The 21,690-nt window shown below is 34.2% G+C and overlaps 1 protein-coding gene across 1 annotated transcript; it reads left to right on the forward strand.

Annotated features, from left to right (window-relative positions):
• The first annotated feature begins 562 nt into the window (after window positions 1–562).
• Window positions 563–6,034, forward strand: LOC143256442 (inositol-trisphosphate 3-kinase A-like). Its single transcript, XM_076513676.1, has 4 exons — window positions 563–680; window positions 989–1,162; window positions 1,868–2,041; window positions 2,971–6,034. Exons 2-4 carry the CDS (start codon window positions 1,016–1,018, stop codon window positions 3,001–3,003), a joined length of 354 nt encoding a protein of 117 aa, XP_076369791.1. The 5' UTR covers window positions 563–680; window positions 989–1,015; the 3' UTR covers window positions 3,004–6,034.
• The last annotated feature ends 15,656 nt before the right edge of the window (window positions 6,035–21,690 follow it).

A 21,690-nucleotide genomic window follows, 5' to 3' on the forward strand; every position in this document is an offset into this window, starting at 1 on the left:
ATAAGTAGTATCTGTAGAAAGGTATGAAGTATTGTTATACACCAATAAGTGGTATCTATAGAAAGGCGTGATGTATAATTATAGATCAATAAGTAGTATCTATAGAAAGTATTGTTATACACTAATAAGTAGTATCTATGGAAAGTATTGTTATACACCAATATGTAGTATCTATAGGAAGGTGTGAAGTATTGTTATATACCAATAAGTAGTATCTATAGAAAGTATTGTTATACACCAATATGTAGTATCTATAGGATGGTGTGAAGTATTGTTATATACCAATAAGTAGTATCTATAGGAAGGTGTGAAGTATTGTTATACACCAATAAGTAGTATCTATAGAAAGATATATAGTATTGTTATACACCAATAGGTAGTATCTATAGAAAGGTATGAAGTATTGTTATACACAAATACACTGTTCAAGACTTTCAATAGGAAATTAATTAGTAATGAAAACACTAAATGGTAAATCAGTTTCATATTCTAAAACGCGTATGTCCGATAATGACGTATTTACGGGGTATCATAAAAGACTGTGATATTACTATGGCAACAGAAAACATGACTATATAATGTAAAGTATGATTATAGATTTTTTTTTTCTCTTCTCTGTGTAGTTTCGAGAAACCCTCAGTTCTTCATCGACTCTAGGATTTAGAATCGAAGGTTTTAAGGTATGGTTTTCATTATTCATTTGAAAAGTTTACACGTTTCGATGTACTGATCAAAATATACAAGAAGCTGATTTAAGAAATGAAATCATAATCAAATAGGATGTTGTATATGATCTGAAAACGGACAAATTAGGATTTCATAATAACGGATCACGTCACAGCAGCTCTGACTACTTATAACTATTTTGTTATTAAACTTCATTAGGGTTAAACCTAGTTTTGTCAGGTTTAATAAATACATAAGTCTGTTCGTTTTGATAAATGTTAGAAATGATAGATCAGCTCAGTAACCCAGATTGTTTTCTCAGACTCAGCACAAGACTCAGACCAAAGATATGAAACTCGTAAAAACCCGAAGTGACGTCAAAACTGTCATGGAGTTGTTCTTCAGTGGTCATGAAATTGTATGTGGTCAACTTTTAAAGAGGCTGAAATACATACGAAACAAGTTTGAACATTCGCCTTTCTTCCAGCGTCATGAGGTAAGATTTCGGTTGAAGTCAAAACTATATTAAATAAAAGGTTCTAAAAGTTCTTATTTCGTGAACTTTAATGGTATTTTTGGTATTTTATCACGAAGATATTTTTTGTTTGTTTCCAAAATAATAAAGATGTGAGACTGGTATTGTTACATTACTTAACCTAGTCAGTTGGACAATATGTTACAAAACTAGAACAAGGGTAGTGAAAATGTGAGATTAGTGTTAATTCTCAACGTGGAAATTGGTAGGTTGGACTACATAGCAAAGTAACTCTTCTGGTTCTGTACAACAAATTCTAAGACTATAAGAACAATGAAACTTGACATCTAGAACTCAACCATAAATTTGATATCTACTAGAACTAAACCCTAAACTTCACATCTTATAGAACTCAATCCTAAACATGACATATACTAGAACTCAACCCTAAACATGACATCTACTAGAACTCAACCCTAAACATGACATATACTAGAACTCAACCCTAAACATGACATATACTAGAACTCAACCCTAAACTTCACATCTACTAGAACTCAATTCTAAACATGACATATACTAGAACTCAATCCTAAACATGACATATACTAGAACTCAATCCTAAACATGACATATACTAGAACTCAATCCTAAACATGGCATATACTAGAACTCAACCCTAAACATGACATATACTAGAACTCACCCATATCCATTTCACTCCAGGTAATCGGGAGCAGTATTCTGCTGGTTCATGATGGACAGAAGGCTGGTGCTTGGATTATTGACTTCGCTAAAACCAAACCCTTATCGGAAGGTGTTATGATTGATCATGTCAAGTCTTGGTCCGTCGGAAATCACGAAGATGGATATCTTTTCGGATTAGACAATCTTATTTCTGTAAGTGTCGTGTTAAAGTGACTTTAAAAATGAATGTCTGGTCGTTTTGTCTTTATAATGTTTTTATCCAGAATGTTTGGTCGTTTGTTTTCATAATAATTTTACCTTGAATGTTTGGTCCTTTTGTCTTTATAATGTTTTTATCCAGAATGTTTGGTCGTTTGTTTTCATAATAATTTTACCTTGAATGTTTGGTCCTTTTGTCTTTATAATGTTTTTATCCAGAATGTTTGGTCGTTTGTTTTCATAATAATTTTATCCAGAATGTTTGATCGTTTTGTTCATTATGTTGGTTATGAGAAATTAAAGGATATTTCTGAAGTAAAATATTTTGTGACGCATGTTACCTGTCATTTTGTGACGCATGTTACCTGTCATTTTGTGACGCATGTTTCCTGTCATTTTGTGACGCATGTTACCTATCATTTTGTGACGCATGTTACCTGTCATTATGTGACGCATGTTACCTGTCATTTTGTGACGCATGTTACCTATCATTTTGTGACGCATGTTACCTATCACTTTGTGACGCATGTTACCTGTCACTCTGTGACGCATGTTACCTCTCATTTTGTGACGCATGTTACCTATCACTTTGTGACGCATGTTACCTGTCACTCTGTGACGCATGTTACCTCTCATTTTGTGACGCATGTTACCTGTCACTCTGTGACGCATGTTACCTGTCATTTTGTGACGCATGTTACCTGTCATTTATTATTATCTTTTCTTGAACTTGAGTTGAATTTTGATGTAAATTGTAAACAATCGCTTATTTTTTTCACCAACACAAGTTAAGCAGTTTGGATAATATGTAATTGAACAGGATGTTTAATAATTATAATAAATTCTTGTCATATTACATAAATACTTTCAATTTTGTTCGATATTTTAGTTTATGAGATATTTTGCTTTGTTCTTATCTGTAGATCTTAGAAGACTGTCTTAAAACCGAAAGCTAGTCTTATGTTTTGGATTACTACCTCGTGTAAGAAAGTGTTAACATGTGATTTAGGAAAAGACTAGAGATGGGAGTAATTTCATATCGTGACACCAGGTGAAAATCTCGTGTAGATTATTAATCGACTGTTTAGCTCGTCTGACGTCAGATTTTAATTATGATCAACCAGCGTGGTTCGAGCACTGATTTTTATTACAGTGACGTTTTCTAAATGTGCGCTCGGAGAAGAGAGAATATTTATATTTGTTCATGAAAAGAAGATGGCGCTAGTTGTGACTGAAAAAATTTTTAATCTACAAAGAACACCTTGAGCTGAATTACTTTGTCGATATGCACCTCCATGTTGTTCCAAATATATCGAGGTTACACGTGATGACTGTGCTGTAGAATGTTCCAAAGTGTTCACCTCACTTGATGAATGTTTACGTTGTCTTTTCTCAGTTTTATCACGTGATTAATTAGTATCACATATAGAGTTTGCATTCTGTTTGTAACACAGCTGTGCCCTGATCAGTTTGGCCCGATTCATTCACACGCCAGTGTTGGAAGTAACGTCATCTGGTCTGTTTTATTCACACGTCAGTGTTGGGAGTAACGTCGTCTAGTAGGATGCATTCACACATCATTGTTGGAAGTAACGTCGTCTAATGGGATGCATTCACACACTGCTGCAACTCCGCCCAAGGCCCAAGGTTCTCTCTCGCAGCATTAGTTTCCAAGATCTGTTTAACTAAAATAATTAATTTGTGATTAATAAAATAATTTCCATCAAGATCCCTCCTCACGACCTCTGGTGGGACAACTCTAAGATTTAAAATGCTAAAATGAGGGGTTCGATTCCCCTCGGTAGATACATCAGACAGCTCGATGTGCTTTGCAAAAACACAAACACACGCTGCTTCCCTATCGTATCGTGGTTATTAATGTGTGGCTAGTTCCCTGGTGATGGAACAACAAACTGATTCCTCTAGAATCTATACGTGATCTCAATACAACCAATTTATCAAGTGCCCGATTTTCTTATTACGACTTCTAATTGTGTTACACCCATTCAGCATCTGCAGTTTTTCAGTTGTTAATAGCTGGGAAATCTGTTGACCAAACATTCTATATGTGGCACATTTCGTTATTAATGTAACATCTGTTTGTAAATAATTACTGTTGTAAACAGCAGAAACTGTAAAGTCTCGTCCAGAAACAGTAAAGTTTCGTGCAGAAACAGTAAAGTCTTGTTACATTCGATTGTTCTTTATTATATGCTGGGCAGTCCTTTCGTAACTCACGTTTACAGCAAAAAGATAAATATGAACATTATGTCTGAGCTCGAAATGCTAAGGTCACCATGGATATGAATTTTATGTGTGAACACGAACTGCTAAAGTCACCAAGAATAGAACATTATGTCTGAGCACGAACTTTTAATGGTGTTGAATGAGTTTCTTTACGTAAGACTGTCCACACCAATATTTTAAAGTCAATGTTTTTAAGTGGTAACAACGAATATTAGAAACTAACACACGCATGTGTCGTAAGCCAGATCTTACAGTTTTAACGTTCAAGTTACAGTTATTAGCTTTTCGTTAGCTTGAATTTCTAGCTTATTTTCTTCAATATTATACCTGTGTATAAAAAATGATGACACATTTTATACAGAATAATACTTTAGTTGTATTATACGATAATACAGTTTAAAATGTGCATTACTTGGAAATAACGCTACAGATTTATTTTACTGTTAATGACCACGCGCTGTGATCACAGCGATTTTTTTAGAGTTCATAATAAGTTGCATAATTAAAACATGAGTAATATTTTCTAACACACAAACAACCGATGGCAGTTTACTGAATTTACTATTTTTACAGAAAATGTTACTTTTGTTTAGTAAAAATGTCTCAAAACAGTTATTTACCCCTCAATACTAAGTCTAAACACTTATAACGGTAAAATCTAGAGCTCGATACCCGTAGTGGACGCAGCACAAACATCCTATTGTGAAACTTAGTTTTGAACTACGAAACAAACACTGTACGTTGTGCAGTAGATATTATATGTATAAACAGTTCCTTAGTGTATCTGACATGGATACTTCGATCAGGTGTCACCAATACCGTCAATTCTAAACACTTATAACGGTAATACCTAGGGTTTGATACCCGTAGTGGACGCAGCACAAACAGTTCCTTAGTGTATCTGACATGGATACTTCGATCAGGTGTCACCAATACCGTCAAGTCTAAACACTTATAACGGTAATACCTAGGGTTTGATACCCGTAGTGGACGCAGCACAAACAGTTCCTTAGTGTATCTGACATGGATACTTCGATCAGGTGTCACCAATACCGTCAATTCTAAACACTTATAACGGTAATACCTAGGGTTTGATACCCGTAGTGGACGCAGCACAAACAGTTCCTTAGTGTATCTGACATGGATACTTCGATCAGGTGTCACCAATACCGTCAAGTCTAAACACTTATAACGGTAATACCTAGGGTTTGATACCCGTAGTGGACGCAGCACAAACAGTTCCTTAGTGTATCTGACATGGATACTTCGATCAGGTGTCACCAATACCGTCAATTCTAAACACTTATAACGGTAATACCTAGGGTTTGATACCCGTAGTGGACGCAGCACAAACAGTTCCTTAGTGTATCTGACATGGATACTTCGATCAGGTGTCACCAATACCGTCAAGTCTAAACACTTATAACGGTAATACCTAGGGTTTGATACCCGTAGTGGACGCAGCACAAACAGTTCCTTAGTGTATCTGACATGGATACTTCGATCAGGTGTTACCAATATCCACAATTTACTTTTCAACTTAGAAGATGTCGACATGTTTGTAAACTAGAAGGAAGTCGCTACGTATGTCTTGCCAACAGAAGAGAAGGATTGTGACATTTCTGACAAATATTAAATGCTGGAAAAACTACGTATTTATTTGTTAAGTATTTGTTTTACTGAGTGTGTTATTTATTATAATAAAACTAATTTAGTAATTATTAACAAATTACCGACTTACCTTTTGTTTCCTGTTATTTTGTCTATCATTTTCCCTAATTTTTAGAAATAATACCACTATATATACGTTAAGAATTTTCAAAGAAACTTCGCTAGGAGGAAGTGACGTATAGATTCTCAGAGAAGAACACCAAGTTTCGTTTTTTATTACTACCTCACTTAATAACATTTCCACATGGCGATGTATATACATATATATATATATTTGCGAAATTTTCTAATGTTTGAAAGAAACGAAATAACTTCATATCAAACGACCTTACATACAAGAGTTTGTTCAACTAACATTCATCAAAGAGAGGGATTGACCATCTCAGAAGTACAGGTCATTCGTGAGATAATTAGACAATATACACATAGATGTTGTTGCTGTTCCAAACACACGCGACACAAAGTCATCCGCAAACCTCTAAAAGGAAGAAACAATACTGAACTTAGCACTAAATCGTTTTTTGTTTGACGGATAAAAAATCTAATAGTAAATTAAATTCATGTATCCAATGAAGTATGTTACCCCAAGTAGTTAACTGATAAACAGTAACAGGCAGTGTCTATTATTAATAGTGAAATATACGGTTGATTTAAATAACCTGGTTGTATGTTACCCCAAGTAGTTAACTGGTAAACAGTAACAAGCAGTGTCTATTATTAATAGTGAAATATACGGTTGATTTAAATAACCTGGTTGTTTGTTACCCCAAGTTGTTAACTGGTAAACAGTAACAAGCGGTGTCTATTATTAATAGTGAAATATACGGTTGATTTAAATAACCTGGTTGTATGTTACCCCAAGTTGTTAACTGGTAAACAGTAACAACTGGTGTCTATTATTAATAGTGAAATATGCAAATATCATGTTGATTTAAATAACCTGGTTGTATGTTACCCCAAGTTGTTAACTGGTAAACAGTAACAACTGGTGTCTATTATTAATAGTGAAATATACGGTTGATTTAAATAACCTGGTTGTATGTTACCCCAAGTTGTTAACTGGTAAACAGTAACAACTGGTGTCTATTATTAATAGTGAAATATACGGTTGATTTAAATAACCTGGTTGTTTGTTACCCCAAGTTGTTAACTGGTAAACAGTAACAAGCAGTGTCTATTATTAATAGTGAAATATACGGTTGATTTAAATAACCTGGTTGTTTGTTACCCCAAGTAGTTAACTGGTAAACAGTAACAACTGGTGTCTATTATTAATAGTGAAATATACGGTTGATTTAAATAACCTGGTTGTTTGTTACCCCAAGTTGTTAACTGGTAAACAGTAACAACTGGTGTCTATTATTAATAGTGAAATATACGGTTGATTTAAATAACCTGGTTGTTTGTTACCCCAAGTTGTTAACTGGTAAACAGTAACAAGCGGTGTCTATTATTAATAGTGAAATATACGGTTGATTTAAATAACCTGGTTGTTTGTTACCCCAAGTTGTTAACTGGTAAACAGTAACAACTGGTGTCTATTATTAATAGTGAAATATACGGTTGATTTAAATAACCTGGTTGTTTGTTACCCCAAGTTGTTAACTGGTAAACAGTAACAACTGGTGTCTATTATTAATAGTGAAATATACGGTTGATTTAAATAACCTGGTTGTTTGTTACCCCAAGTTGTTAACTGGTAAACAGTAACAAGCGGTGTCTATTATTAATAGTGAAATATGCAAATATCATGTTGATTTAAATAACCTGGTTGTATGTTACCCCAAGTAGTTAACTGGTAAACAGTAACAAGCGGTGTCTATTATTAATAGTGAAATATACGGTTGATTTAAATAACCTGGTTGTTTGTTACCCCAAGTTGTTAACTGGTAAACAGTAACAAGCAGTGTCTATTATTAATAGTGAAATATACGGTTGATTTAAATAACCTGGTTGTTTGTTACCCCAAGTTGTTAACTGATAAACAGTAACAAGCGGTGTCTATTATTAATAGTGAAATATGCAAATATCATGTTGATTTAAATAACCTGGTTGTATGTTACCCCAAGTAGTTAACTGGTAAACAGTAACAACTGGTGTCTATTATTAATAGTGAAATATACGGTTGATTTAAATAACCTGGTTGTTTGTTACCCCAAGTTGTTAACTGGTAAACAGTAACAAGCGGTGTCTATTATTAATAGTGAAATATACGGTTGATTTAAATAACCTGGTTGTTTGTTACCCCAAGTAGTTAACTGGTAAACAGTAACAAGCGGTGTCTATTATTAATAGTGAAATATACGGTTGATTTAAATAACCTGGTTGTTTGTTACCCCAAGTTGTTAACTGGTAAACAGTAACAAGCGGTGTCTATTATTAATAGTGAAATATACGGTTGATTTAAATAACCTGGTTGTTTGTTACCCCAAGTTGTTAACTGGTAAACAGTAACAAGCAGTGTCTATTATTAATAGTGAAATATACGGTTGATTTAAATAACCTGGTTGTTTGTTACCCCAAGTAGTTAACTGGTAAACAGTAACAACTGGTGTCTATTATTAATAGTGAAATATACGGTTGATTTAAATAACCTGGTTGTTTGTTACCCCAAGTTGTTAACTGGTAAACAGTAACAAGCGGTGTCTATTATTAATAGTGAAATATGCAAATATCATGTTGATTTAAATAACCTGGTTGTTTGTTACCCCAAGTAGTTAACTGGTAAACAGTAACAAGCAGTGTCTATTATTAATAGTGAAATATACGGTTGATTTAAATAACCTGGTTGTATGTTACCCCAAGTAGTTAACTGGTAAACAGTAACAAGCGGTGTCTATTATTAATAGTGAAATATACGGTTGATTTAAATAACCTGGTTGTTTGTTACCCCAAGTTGTTAACTGGTAAACAGTAACAAGCAGTGTCTATTATTAATAGTGAAATATACGGTTGATTTAAATAACCTGGTTGTATGTTACCCCAAGTAGTTAACTGGTAAACAGTAACAAGCAGTGTCTATTATTAATAGTGAAATATACGGTTGATTTAAATAACCTGGTTGTTTGTTACCCCAAGTTGTTAACTGATAAACAGTAACAAGCGGTGTCTATTATTAATAGTGAAATATGCAAATATCATGTTGATTTAAATAACCTGGTTGTATGTTACCCCAAGTAGTTAACTGGTAAACAGTAACAACTGGTGTCTATTATTAATAGTGAAATATACGGTTGATTTAAATAACCTGGTTGTTTGTTACCCCAAGTTGTTAACTGGTAAACAGTAACAACTGGTGTCTATTATTAATAGTGAAATATACGGTTGATTTAAATAACCTGGTTGTTTGTTACCCCAAGTAGTTAACTGGTAAACAGTAACAACTGGTGTCTATTATTAATAGTGAAATATACGGTTGATTTAAATAACCTGGTTGTTTGTTACCCCAAGTTGTTAACTGGTAAACAGTAACAACTGGTGTCTATTATTAATAGTGAAATATACGGTTGATTTAAATAACCTGGTTGTATGTTACCCCAAGTTGTTAACTGGTAAACAGTAACAACTGGTGTCTATTATTAATAGTGAAATATACGGTTGATTTAAATAACCTGGTTGTATGTTACCCCAAGTTGTTAACTGGTAAACAGTAACAACTGGTGTCTATTATTAATAGTGAAATATACGGTTGATTTAAATAACCTGGTTGTATGTTACCCCAAGTTGTTAACTGGTAAACAGTAACAACTGGTGTCTATTATTAATAGTGAAATATACGGTTGATTTAAATAACCTGGTTGTTTGTTACCCCAAGTAGTTAACTGGTAAACAGTAACAACTGGTGTCTATTATTAATAGTGAAATATACGGTTGATTTAAATAACCTGGTTGTTTGTTACCCCAAGTTGTTAACTGGTAAACAGTAACAAGCGGTGTCTATTATTAATAGTGAAATATGCAAATATCATGTTGATTTAAATAACCTGGTTGTATGTTACCCCAAGTAGTTAACTGGTAAACAGTAACAAGCGGTGTCTATTATTAATAGTGAAATATGCAAATATCATGTTGATTTAAATAACCTGGTTGTATGTTACCCCAAGTTGTTAACTGGTAAACAGTAACAAGCAGTGTCTATTATTAATAGTGAAATATACGGTTGATTTAAATAACCTGGTTGTATGTTACCCCAAGTTGTTAACTGGTAAACAGTAACAACTGGTGTCTATTATTAATAGTGAAATATACGGTTGATTTAAATAACCTGGTTGTTTGTTACCCCAAGTAGTTAACTGGTAAACAGTAACAAGCAGTGTCTATTATTAATAGTGAAATATACGGTTGATTTAAATAACCTGGTTGTATGTTACCCCAAGTTGTTAACTGGTAAACAGTAACAACTGGTGTCTATTATTAATAGTGAAATATGCAAATATCATGTTGATTTATATGATATAAGATGAACATTACGGAATTTTGTTATTTACAAGTTGAATATAGCGGAATAAGTCTTGTTATTAATAAATTGAATATAGTGATATCAGTCTTGTTATTTATAAATTGAATATAGTGGTATCAGTCTTGTTATTTACAAGTTGAAATAAAGGAGTAACAGTCTTGTTATTTATATGTTGGATATAGCGGAATCAGTCTTGTAATTTAAAAGTTGGATATACAAGTATCAGTATTGTTATTTTAAATTCAATATAGTGACATCACTCTTGTTGGTAATAGTAGTACCAGTCTTGTTATTTACAATTTGGATATAGTGGTGTCAGTCTTGTTATTTATAACTTTGATATAGTGATATCAGTCTTGTTGGTAATAGTAGTACCAGTCTTGTTATTTACAATTTGGATATAGTGGTGTCAGTCTTGTTATTTATAACTTTGATATAGTGATATCAGTCTTGTTATGTATAAGTTGGATATAGTGGTATCAGTCTTGTTACTTACAAGTTGGATATAGGAGTACCAGTCTTGTTAATATGTTGGATATAGTAGTATCAGTCTTGTTACTTACAAGTTCGATATAGGAGTACCAGTCTTGCTAATATGTTGGATATAGTAGTACCAGTCATGTTACTTACAAGTTGGATATAGTGGTATCAGTCTTGTTACTTACAAGTTGGATATAGTGGTATCAGTCTTGTTACTTACAAGTTGGATATAGGAGTACCAGTCTTGCTAATATGTTGGATATAGTAGTATCAGTCTTGTTACTTACAAGATGGATATAGTGGTATCAGTCTTGTTACTTACAAGTTGGATATAAGAGTACCAGTCTTGTTACTTACAAGTTGGATATAGTGGTATCAGTCTTGTTACTTACAAGTTCGATATAGGAGTACCAGTCTTGCTAATATGTTGGATATAGTAATATCAGTCTTGTTATTTACAAGTTGGATATAGGAGTACCAGTCTTGCTAATATGTTGGATATAGTAGTACCAGTCTTGCTAATATGTTGGATATAGGAGTACCAGTCTTGCTAATATGTTGGATATAGTAGTACCAGTCTTGCTAATATGTTGGATATAGTAGTATCAGTCTTGTTACTTACAAGTTGGATATAGGAGTACCAGTCTTGCTAATATGTTGGATATAGTAGTATCAGTCTTGTTACTTACAAGTTGGATATAGTGGTATCAGTCTTGTTACTTACAAGTTGGATATAGGAGTACCAGTCTTGCTAATATGTTGGATATAGTAGTATCAGTCTTGTTACTTACAAGTTGGATATAAGAGTACCAGTCTTGCTAATATGTTGGATATAGTACTATCAGTCTTGTTACTTACAAGTTCGATATAGGAGTACCAGTCTTGCTAATATGTTGGATATAGTACTAACAGTCTTGTTACTTACAAGTTGGATATAGGAGTACCAGTCTTGCTAATATGTTGGATATAGTAGTATCAGTCTTGTTACTTACAAGTTGGATATAGTAGTACCAGTCTTGTTACTTACAAGTTGGATATAGTGGTATCAGTCTTGTTACTTACAAGTTGGATATAGGAGTACCAGTCTTGCTAATATGTTGGATATAGTAGTATCAGTCTTGTTACTTACAAGTTCGATATAGGAGTACCAGTCTTGCTAATATGTTGGATATAGTACTAACAGTCTTGTTACTTACAAGTTGGATATAGGAGTACCAGTCTTGCTAATATGTTGGATATAGTAGTATCAGTCTTGTTACTTACAAGTTGGATATAGGAGTACCAGTCTTGTTACTTACAAGTTGGATATAGTAGTACCAGTCTTGTTACTTACAAGTTGGATATAGTGGTATCAGTCTTGTTACTTACAAGTTGGATATAGGAGTACCAGTCTTGCTAATATGTTGGATATAGTAGTATCAGTCTTGTTACTTACAAGTTGGATATAAGAGTACCAGTCTTGCTAATATGTTGGATATAGTACTATCAGTCTTGTTACTTACAAGTTCGATATAGGAGTACCAGTCTTGCTAATATGTTGGATATAGTACTATCAGTCTTGTTACTTACAAGTTCGATATAGGAGTACCAGTCTTGCTAATATGTTGGATATAGTACTATCAGTCTTGTTACTTACAAGTTCGATATAGGAGTACCAGTCTTGCTAATATGTTGGATATAGTAGTATCAGTCTTGTTATTTATAAGTTCGATATAGTGATATCAGTTTTGTTATTTACAAGTTGTATTAGTCTTGTTATTTGCAAGGTGGATACAGTGATATCAGTCTTGTTATTTACAATTTGGATATAGTGGTATCAGTCTTGTTATTTATAAGTTCGATATAGTGATATCAGTCTTGTTATTTACAAGTTGGATATAGTGGTATCAATCTTGTTATTTAGAAGTTTGATTCAGTGGTATCTGTTGTGTTATTTGCAAGTTGGATATAGTGGTATCAGTCTTGTTATTTTAATATTGAAATTTGAACATGTTTATTCTCAGCCCATACATAATTTCTTCCCAGACACCAGTAAATGCTATGAAGTAACGTAATCGAGGAAAAAGGCTCCTATAGCCAGGGTGTTTAAGGCTTTGTTACTGTAAGATTGTATTTCTGATTCCTCTGAGGTGAGAACTGAATATTTTTCACATCACAGAATTTAGGACAACAACAAGTTTCGAAACAACATTTGGAGGTGAAGCCGAAACAAAACTGTTGCCCAGACAATGAAGGCACTGTGAATAAAAAGAAATTATCTGAGTCAAAAGAAAGATGCTTGACGTATCTTTTTGTATCATTAACAAGATAACGAGTAGAGTTTTGACACATAACTTGATCTGATATTGTTTAAATCAGTAGTCTCCCAATTTAGGTTCAACTTACACCTGTGCTTCTGTGTATTTAGAAAAATAATGTTCTTAATAATTCATTAAATTTGAAAACATTACAAATTCATTCATACCAAAGTTCCCATGCGGCTCAGTTGTATCATTCAGTGCTTATAAAGTTTAAATCGATGCTCAAATCCTGCCAAGGGAGCTCATTTTACAATGTTTGTATAAATCACGCACACAAATTGGTTTCACTAGGGGAACATTATTAAAATAATATTTTTCTGTTTTTGTTATCATGTTCATTCTTGAAGAGTGGTGACACTTATTCTCCAGGCTTCAGCTATCCAAGAAGTGTTACTTTTAATTTTTTTTTGTTAAAACATAAATTCATGTTATTGTGTGTACAAAATCCTGAAATCAGGGCCTAACGTTTATAATATTTAACTGTCAGGCTACCGTCTAGCGGCGTGAACGACCTTAGAATGTTTTAAATTAGTATCAAAGGTTGCTATTATAGTATTCAGAAATAGTATATGTTTTTAGTTTACGTTAGTAAGATGAATCATTTTCTATAGCTTCCAAGAAAGTCTAACTAGTTTTAACAAAGAATGTTGGTCACGGAACAGTTAAGTTCTTTTCACTCTTGCTACCTAATGTTCGTAGTCAATCATATGAAATATTGAAAGCACTTTCTCTTAAAGCTGGTTAATTGCTAAAAGGGACGAACTGGAGGACGTATCTTTATTCTGATAAAAATTAGTGGCAGTTACAGATTATCTTACGAAACTTTCGTGAAATATACGGAGGTTTAGACGATGAGTTATGTTCTGTTTAAATATACTCTCTTGTTACAAAAATTGTATTTTAAAGCTTTATTAACATAAGCTACAATCCGAACTGAGAACGTTAATCTCGGACCTCAGTTTATAAATAGAGTATTTTTGATAAGGAGAATTTGTTCCTCATTGGACCAGTGATAAACAAATTTTGGTATGAAGGAAAACCTGATGATTTATAGACTGAGGCCGGAGATTAGAGAGGGTTATTCTGCCTGTACGTCTTACTTAACAATGTGTAGTTTTGAATTATCTAACGCTCAAAGTTTGATGTTTCATAGTAACTGCTACCATCTGTCGGCAGCTATATGCACTATTAATAAAAAATTAATTTAGACGAAACTTTCAGAAATAGACAAATATTCATCAAACCTTTAACACAGGTTCCGGTTATCAGATCGAAGATGTGCAGTAACTTTATGTGTACAAAAGGCCTTACCATTTTGTTTTCGGTGTATATCTACCATGTGTGTTTTGGTTATTCACTCACCAGATTTTTATCAGCAGGTACACTTTGCTGAAAATCATACTTTTTCCTTGTTCCGGTTCCTTTTGGTTTCAGTCGTGGACCTGCTAACATTGACCAGTGTTATGTCTAAACATGTAGTCCAACACTTAAGCAGACCAGAAGTAATGAATGGCTTACAATTGAAAGAGAAATTTATAAAGAGTAAAACTTATATAAAACAAACAAGTACTTTAATCGTCAGTCAAATGACAAAGGTGCCATTTTTCAAATGGAACTGAAAATAAAGGATGTCGTGAGATGACAACTTCTATTTATTAATATTATAGTTGTGTTTATTAATATTATAGTTGTGTTTATTAATATTATAGTTGTGTTTATTATTATTATAGTTGTGTTTATTAATATTATAGTTGTGTTTATTATTATTATAGTTGTGTTTATTAATATTATAGTTGTGTTTATTAATATTATAATTGTGTTTATTAATATTATAGTTGTGTTTATTATTATTATAGTTGTGTTCATTATTATTATAGTTGTGTTTATTAATATTATAGTTGTGTTTATTATTATTATAGTTGTGTTTATTAATATTATAGTTGTGTTCATTATTATTATAGTTGTGTTTATTAATATTATAGTTGTGTTCATTATTATTATAGTTGTGTTTATTATTATTATAGTTGTGTTTATTATTATTATAGTTGTGTTTATTATTATTATAGTTGTGTTCATTATTATTATAGTTGTGTTTATTATTATTATAGTTGTGTTCATTATTATTATAGTTGTGCTTATTAATATTATAGTTGTGTTCATTATTATTATAGTTGTGTTTATTATTATTAGAGTTGTATTTATTAATATTATAGTTGTGTTTATTTTAGTTTTGGATTTTCGCACAAAGCTACTCGAGGGCTATCTCTGCTAGCCGTCCCTAATTTAGCAGTGTAAGACTAGAGGGAGGGCAGTTAGTCATCACCACCCACCGCCAACTCTTGAGCTACTCTTTTACCAACGAATAGTGGGATTGACCGTCACATTATACGCCCTACGGCTGGGAGGGCGAGCATGTTTAGCGCTACGCGGGCGCTATACTGACGCTTCACACTCCACCAAAAAAAAAAAAAACTTCGGTTTTCGGAGCGTTTCGAATTTCGGGACTTCAGATACGGGATTGTGGACATGTAGTGGATTATTATATTATTGAAACAAGCTTCGCCGTCCTTTCAACAAAACCAGGAACCATTCTGGGAACAAGACTGTCCGTAAATAACACTGGATGAAATAAGACTGTAAAAATCAAAATGTCGTCCGCTAATCAAGAGGAATAAAACCTACATTATCGAACTGACCGGTAAGGTTAATCTCTCTGAGCTACCGTAAGGCTGGTCTGAAGTTCTAAAACATCAAATTAAAGAGTTCACTTGAGCGTGTTTGAAGCGTTTTGTTCGGTTTATAAAGTTACACCTTTCATTGCAAAATGCAACGTTTCATACATATTAAAATAAGCACGCGGCTAAACAATGGGCTGTCTGTGCTCTGCCCACAAGAATCGGAATTTGGTTTCAAGAGTTGTAAGTTAGCAGACATAAGTAGCTACCTGGGAGTTCATAGAGATATTAAAATGAAAAACTGGGAACTTCGACACGTTGTAAAATGTAATCCGTTACAAGATCGTGTAATATTAGGGTTACTAGTTCCGCTTGTCACATTCTTTGAAAAGACATGTTGAAACATACAGTGGGTATCCTTCAAGGCCAGGAAGTAGGAGGTAATAGGTATTGTGACTTATAATGCCATACCTACAAAGAGTGGCACAAAAGAAAGAATAGTTTTAAAATGTGCTACTAAAAAATCAGATAATTCTAAAATATGCTACCAGGTGGCGGTAATGATTCATGTATGCAGAACGTCGTCAAATGTGCTGAAAGTTAAACAGATAGATACTTCATCATGTGTAAAGTTGTGTTTTGTCACACAAAACGAAGATAACGAAACAAACCTATCTTTCACTTTCTAACACAATGTTAGTTACACATTATTATCTCTAACACAATGTTAGTTACACATTATATCTCTAACACAATGTTAGTTACACATTATTATCTCTAACACAATGTTAGTTACACATTATTATCTCTAACACAATGTTAGTTACACATTATTAATACGATGAAGTTTTATAATCAGTGATGTCGAAAAGTTTTATAATTCCCCTCCAGGGTATTTCTTTACTTTTTTTCTCCTTATTGAGTTTCTAGTCTTATAGACCAGTGGAGGTCAGGTTCTGATTGATTCTCTCTCGGTAAGATATGTTCATACCTTGGAGGTCAGGTTCTGATTGATTCTCTCTCGGTAAGATATGTCCATACCCTGGAGGTCAGGTTCTGATTGATTCTCTCTCGGTAAGATATGTTCATACCCTGGAGGGTCAGGTTCTGATTGATTCTCTCTTGGTAAGATATGTTCATACCCTGGAGATGAGGTTCTGATTGATTCTCTCTCGGTAAGATATGTTCATACCCTGGAGGACAGGTTCTGATCGATTCTCTCTCGGTAAGATATGTTCATACCCTGGAGGTCAGGTTCTGATTGATTCTCTCTCTCTCTCGGTAAGATATGTTCATACCTTGGAGGTCAGGTTCTGATCGATTCTCTCTCGGTAAGATATGTTCATACCCTGGAGGTCAGGTTCTGATTGATTCTCTCTCGGTAAGATATGTTCATACCCTGGAGGCTCAGGTTCTGATCGATTCTCTCTCGGTAAGATATGTTCATACCCTGGAGGGTGAGATTCTGATTGATTCTCTCTCGGTAAGATATGTTCATACCCTGGAGGGTGAGGTTCTGATTGATTCTCTCTCGGTAAGATATGTTCATACCCTGGAGGTCAGGTTCTGATTGATTCTCTCTCGGTAAGATATGTTCATACCCTGGAGGTTAGGTTCTGATTGATTCTCTCTCGGTAAGATATGTTCATACCCTGGAGGTCAGGTTCTGATTGATTCTTTCTCGGTAAGATATGTTCATACCCTGGAGGTCAGGTTCTGATTGATTCTCTCTCGGTAAGATATGTTCATACCCTGGAGGTCAGGTTCTGATTGATTCTCTCTCGGTAAGATATGTTCATACCCTGGAGGTCAGGTTCTGATTGATTCTCTCTCGGTAAGAAATGTTCATACCCTGGAGGTCAGGTTCTGATTGATTCTCTCTCGGTAAGATATGTTCATACCCGGGAGGGTGAGGTTCTGATCGATTCTCTCTCGGTAAGATATGTTCATACCCTGGAGTGTGAGGTTCTGATTGATTCTCTCTCGGTAAGATATCTTCATACTCTGGAGGGTGAGGTTCTGATTGATTCTCTCTCGGTAAGATATGTTCATACCTTGGAGGTCAGGTTCTGATTGATTCTTTCTCGGTAAGGTATTTTCATACCCTGGAGGTCAGGTTCTGATTGATTCTCTCTCGGTAAGATATGTTCATACCCTGGATGTCATGTTCTGATTGATTCTCTCTCGGTAAGATATGTTCATACACTGGAGGTCAGGTTCTGATTGATTCTCTCTCGGTAAGATATGTTCATACCCTGGAGGTCAGGTTCTGATTGATTCTCTCTTGGTAAGATATGTTCATACCCTGGAGGTCAGGTTCTGATTGATTCTCTCTCGGTAAGATATGTTCATACCCTGGAGGTCAGGTTCTGATCGATTCTCTCTCGGTAAGATATGTTCATACCCTGGAGGTCAGGTTCTGATTGATTCTCTCTCTCTCGGTAAGATATGTTCATACCCTGGAGGTCAGGTTCAGATTGATTCTCTCTCTCTCTCGGTAAGATATGTTCATACCTTGGAGGTCAGGTTCTGATCGATTCTCTCTCGGTAAGATATGTTCATACCCTGGAGGTCAGGTTCTGATTGATTCTCTCTCTCTCTCGGTAAGATATGTTCATACCCTGGAGGGTCAGGTTCTGATTGATTAAGTTTGCTTGTTTGTTTATTTTGAATATCGCGCACAGCTACACGAGCGTCACCTGCATTGGCCGTCCCTGATTTAGCACTGTAAGATAAGAGGGAAAGCAGCCAATCATAACCACCTACCGCCAAATCTTGGACTACTCTTCTAACCGTCACATAACAACGTCCTCACGATGAAAGGATGATCACATTTGGCAAGTATCTTATGACAGTCACTTTTCTCCCGACAACAAATTCGACAAAATTTGATATATCGTGCAAAAGTGTAGCTCGCAAACATTCCAGTTTTGTCTATTTTCAGACCTACACGAAGCTCACGATTTAACCTTTCATTTATATATATTCATGTCAGTTATTATTTACCAAAACCTGTAAAGTTATAAAAATAAATGACACTTACATTTGTCTTCTAGTCTTAAATAAAGTGACGAAATATAAATGTTCGCAAGGTTCGGACAGGACGTGACTTTGACTTCTATTGAAAGGTGTTTTATCCTATATATATTTTACTGTTTAGATGGAGTACTGTAGGCCTTTCGTGTAACGCTATGTGGACAAATGTTAACCCTAGGATGTGTGTATTACAATACAGCGTACTGAAGGATTCATGTTGTTTTACAAAACATGAATTACAGTGTTTATATTTAAAACGCTCATTACAACTCTCATGTTGTATTTATACCCAAAAGGATTTCGGTTCAGTTTTAACTTAGTTTACAAACTATGTGTACAAAGTTAATGTGCAAATCTTATAATTCTATTTATTTTTTTAAATTACCGATTCTTAGCAACGTAAAATATATTTCGCGACATGATGATTTTACGTTCACTAGACATAAAGTTTGTCAGACAGCTAGGCTAAGAATAAAATAACAAACGAAACTTTGGTAACGGAATATAAAGTGGGGTCGGTAAACGGTATCCCCCCCGCATATATGTATGTAAATAATTGCTGTAAGGAAACTTATGTATAGTTTCATAGAATAAAAAATCTCAGGCATTTGGAACAACTATGAAAAGTCACGCGCGTTAGCTTTCTTTTATGTACTGTGGCCGAAACTTGTTTCTCTTCTGACCAGATAACGCGTTTCGCCAAATGCAATTACACGTATGAAGCCTTTGAGATTGTCGCAGCCAAGGGAAACCTTACGACATCAAAGACAACAGTTGGATTAGACAAAAAACAAAGAAGACACGCCTACTCTTCCAAAGACAACAGTTGGATTAGACAAAAAACAAAGAAGACATGCCTACTCTTCCAAAGACAATTATGTGAACTTGGATAAAAATGGTTTTGGAAAGTAAAGATTTTTTTTTTCCTTTTGCTAGACACAAATTTCGACGTAACGACACTATTTTATTTACTTGTTATTAGGCCTAGCATGTTCAGGTGGTTAGGGCGCTCGACTCGTAATATGAGGATCACAGGTTCGAATCCCCGTCACACCGAACATGCTTGCCCTATCAGCCCTGGGAACGTTATAAAGTTCCGATCAATCACACTATTTGTTGGTAAGTAGCCCAAGAGTTGAAGGTGGACCGTAATGATTATATGTCTTCCCTCTAGTCTTACAGTATTAAATTAGGGACGGCTAGCGCAGATAGCTCTCGTGTAACTTTGCGCGAAATTGAAAACAAACAAACTTGTGTTATGGTTTGCTTTAGGTTAGCAGCTTACAATAAACAGATTTCTCATCTTTACAGCAGCAAATCTGAGGATTTTGGACTCGAGTTCCGTTTCACAACGGTAACTTGTTTAGTCTTAATAAATTTGCAACTTCAATTATAAATTTGAATTCCTGTAAAGTTAATAAATATATTTAGGCTTAAATAAAGGTTACAAGATTCGAAATGTGTCACCTTTCCTTGTTAAATAATTAATAAATTAGAACCTATTTAGGCTTAACTTGGGCTTCAGATTCGAATTATGTCACCTATTATTGTTAATTAATTAATCAATCAGCAACTATTTAGGCTTAACCAGTGGTCATCAGATTCGGATTGGATTGTGTCTTCTTTCATTATCAAGTGATTTATTAGTAATTGGCTAATTAATCAGAGTCGTATTTAAAATTACGTTTTCTTATTTCATATTTTTCACACCCGATAGTTTCCCGCTGGTTTAGCTGTAAATCCAAGAGCTTATAACCCTAAAACCCGATAGTCGCCCACTGGTTTATAACCCTAAAATACAAAATTCGTCGCGGTAGCCACAATCACGACTGTAGTCCACAGTTTGTGACTAACACTAAACAGTTATCAATGGACTCAGTAACTTTTAAAACCGTTGATAATTTCTGAATATGGACTATTTCAACTACAAGACCACGGGGTTTCAAAAGTTACTTTTACTGTTCAGAGGGATGCGGACATGAAATCGATGGACACAATGTTGTCAAACTCAGAGTGTGGACTATTTGACCAGTCGAAAGTCAACATACACTTTGCATGTGACTTGTTCAAAACTACTTGAAGATGTTTTTTTTGGCGATGACCTTTATACTCATATGTACCACACATTATGACAACGATGTCATCATAACACCACAGTGACCAAAGCATGATAGCATTAGAGGTATTGAGAATGTATCATAATGTGTTTGGGTGGAGTTTCAGTTTACATATCTTGTGATAAGTATTACAGCGCTTATTGTATAACAACGTAATAGTTTACACTGCAGTAATTTATGTAAATTGTTAACTCGTATCTGTTTTGTGGTTCTTTGTGTGTTAGATTGTTAACTTGTGTCTGTTTTGTAATTCTTTGTAAGTTTTATTGTTAACGTACGTCTGTTTTGTGGTTCTTTATGTTTTAGATTGTTAACTTGTGTCTGTTTTGTAATTCTTTGTGTGTTATATTGTTAACGTACGTCTGTTTTGTGGTTTTTTGTGTGTTAGATCGTTAACTTGTTTCTGTTTTGTAATTCTTTGTGTGTTAGATTGTTAACTTAGTCCGTTTTGTAGCGACTTGTATTACATTGTTAACACACATTTATTTTGAGGGTTTTTTTCGGTAGGCTATATTTTATGTTTAGGGGTGTCGAGGCTATTGTATAACAGCCTTTATGTTGTTCTGTGTTACAGAAACCTGTGCGTTTCTAGTTATAAGTTTTTCTTTATTATCTTTATATATTTTATGAAAACCTATCCTATCGATTTTCTCTGATT

Source organism: Tachypleus tridentatus, chromosome 7 (assembly GCF_004210375.1).
Source record: "Tachypleus tridentatus isolate NWPU-2018 chromosome 7, ASM421037v1, whole genome shotgun sequence".
Lineage (NCBI taxonomy): Eukaryota > Metazoa > Arthropoda > Merostomata > Xiphosura > Limulidae > Tachypleus > Tachypleus tridentatus.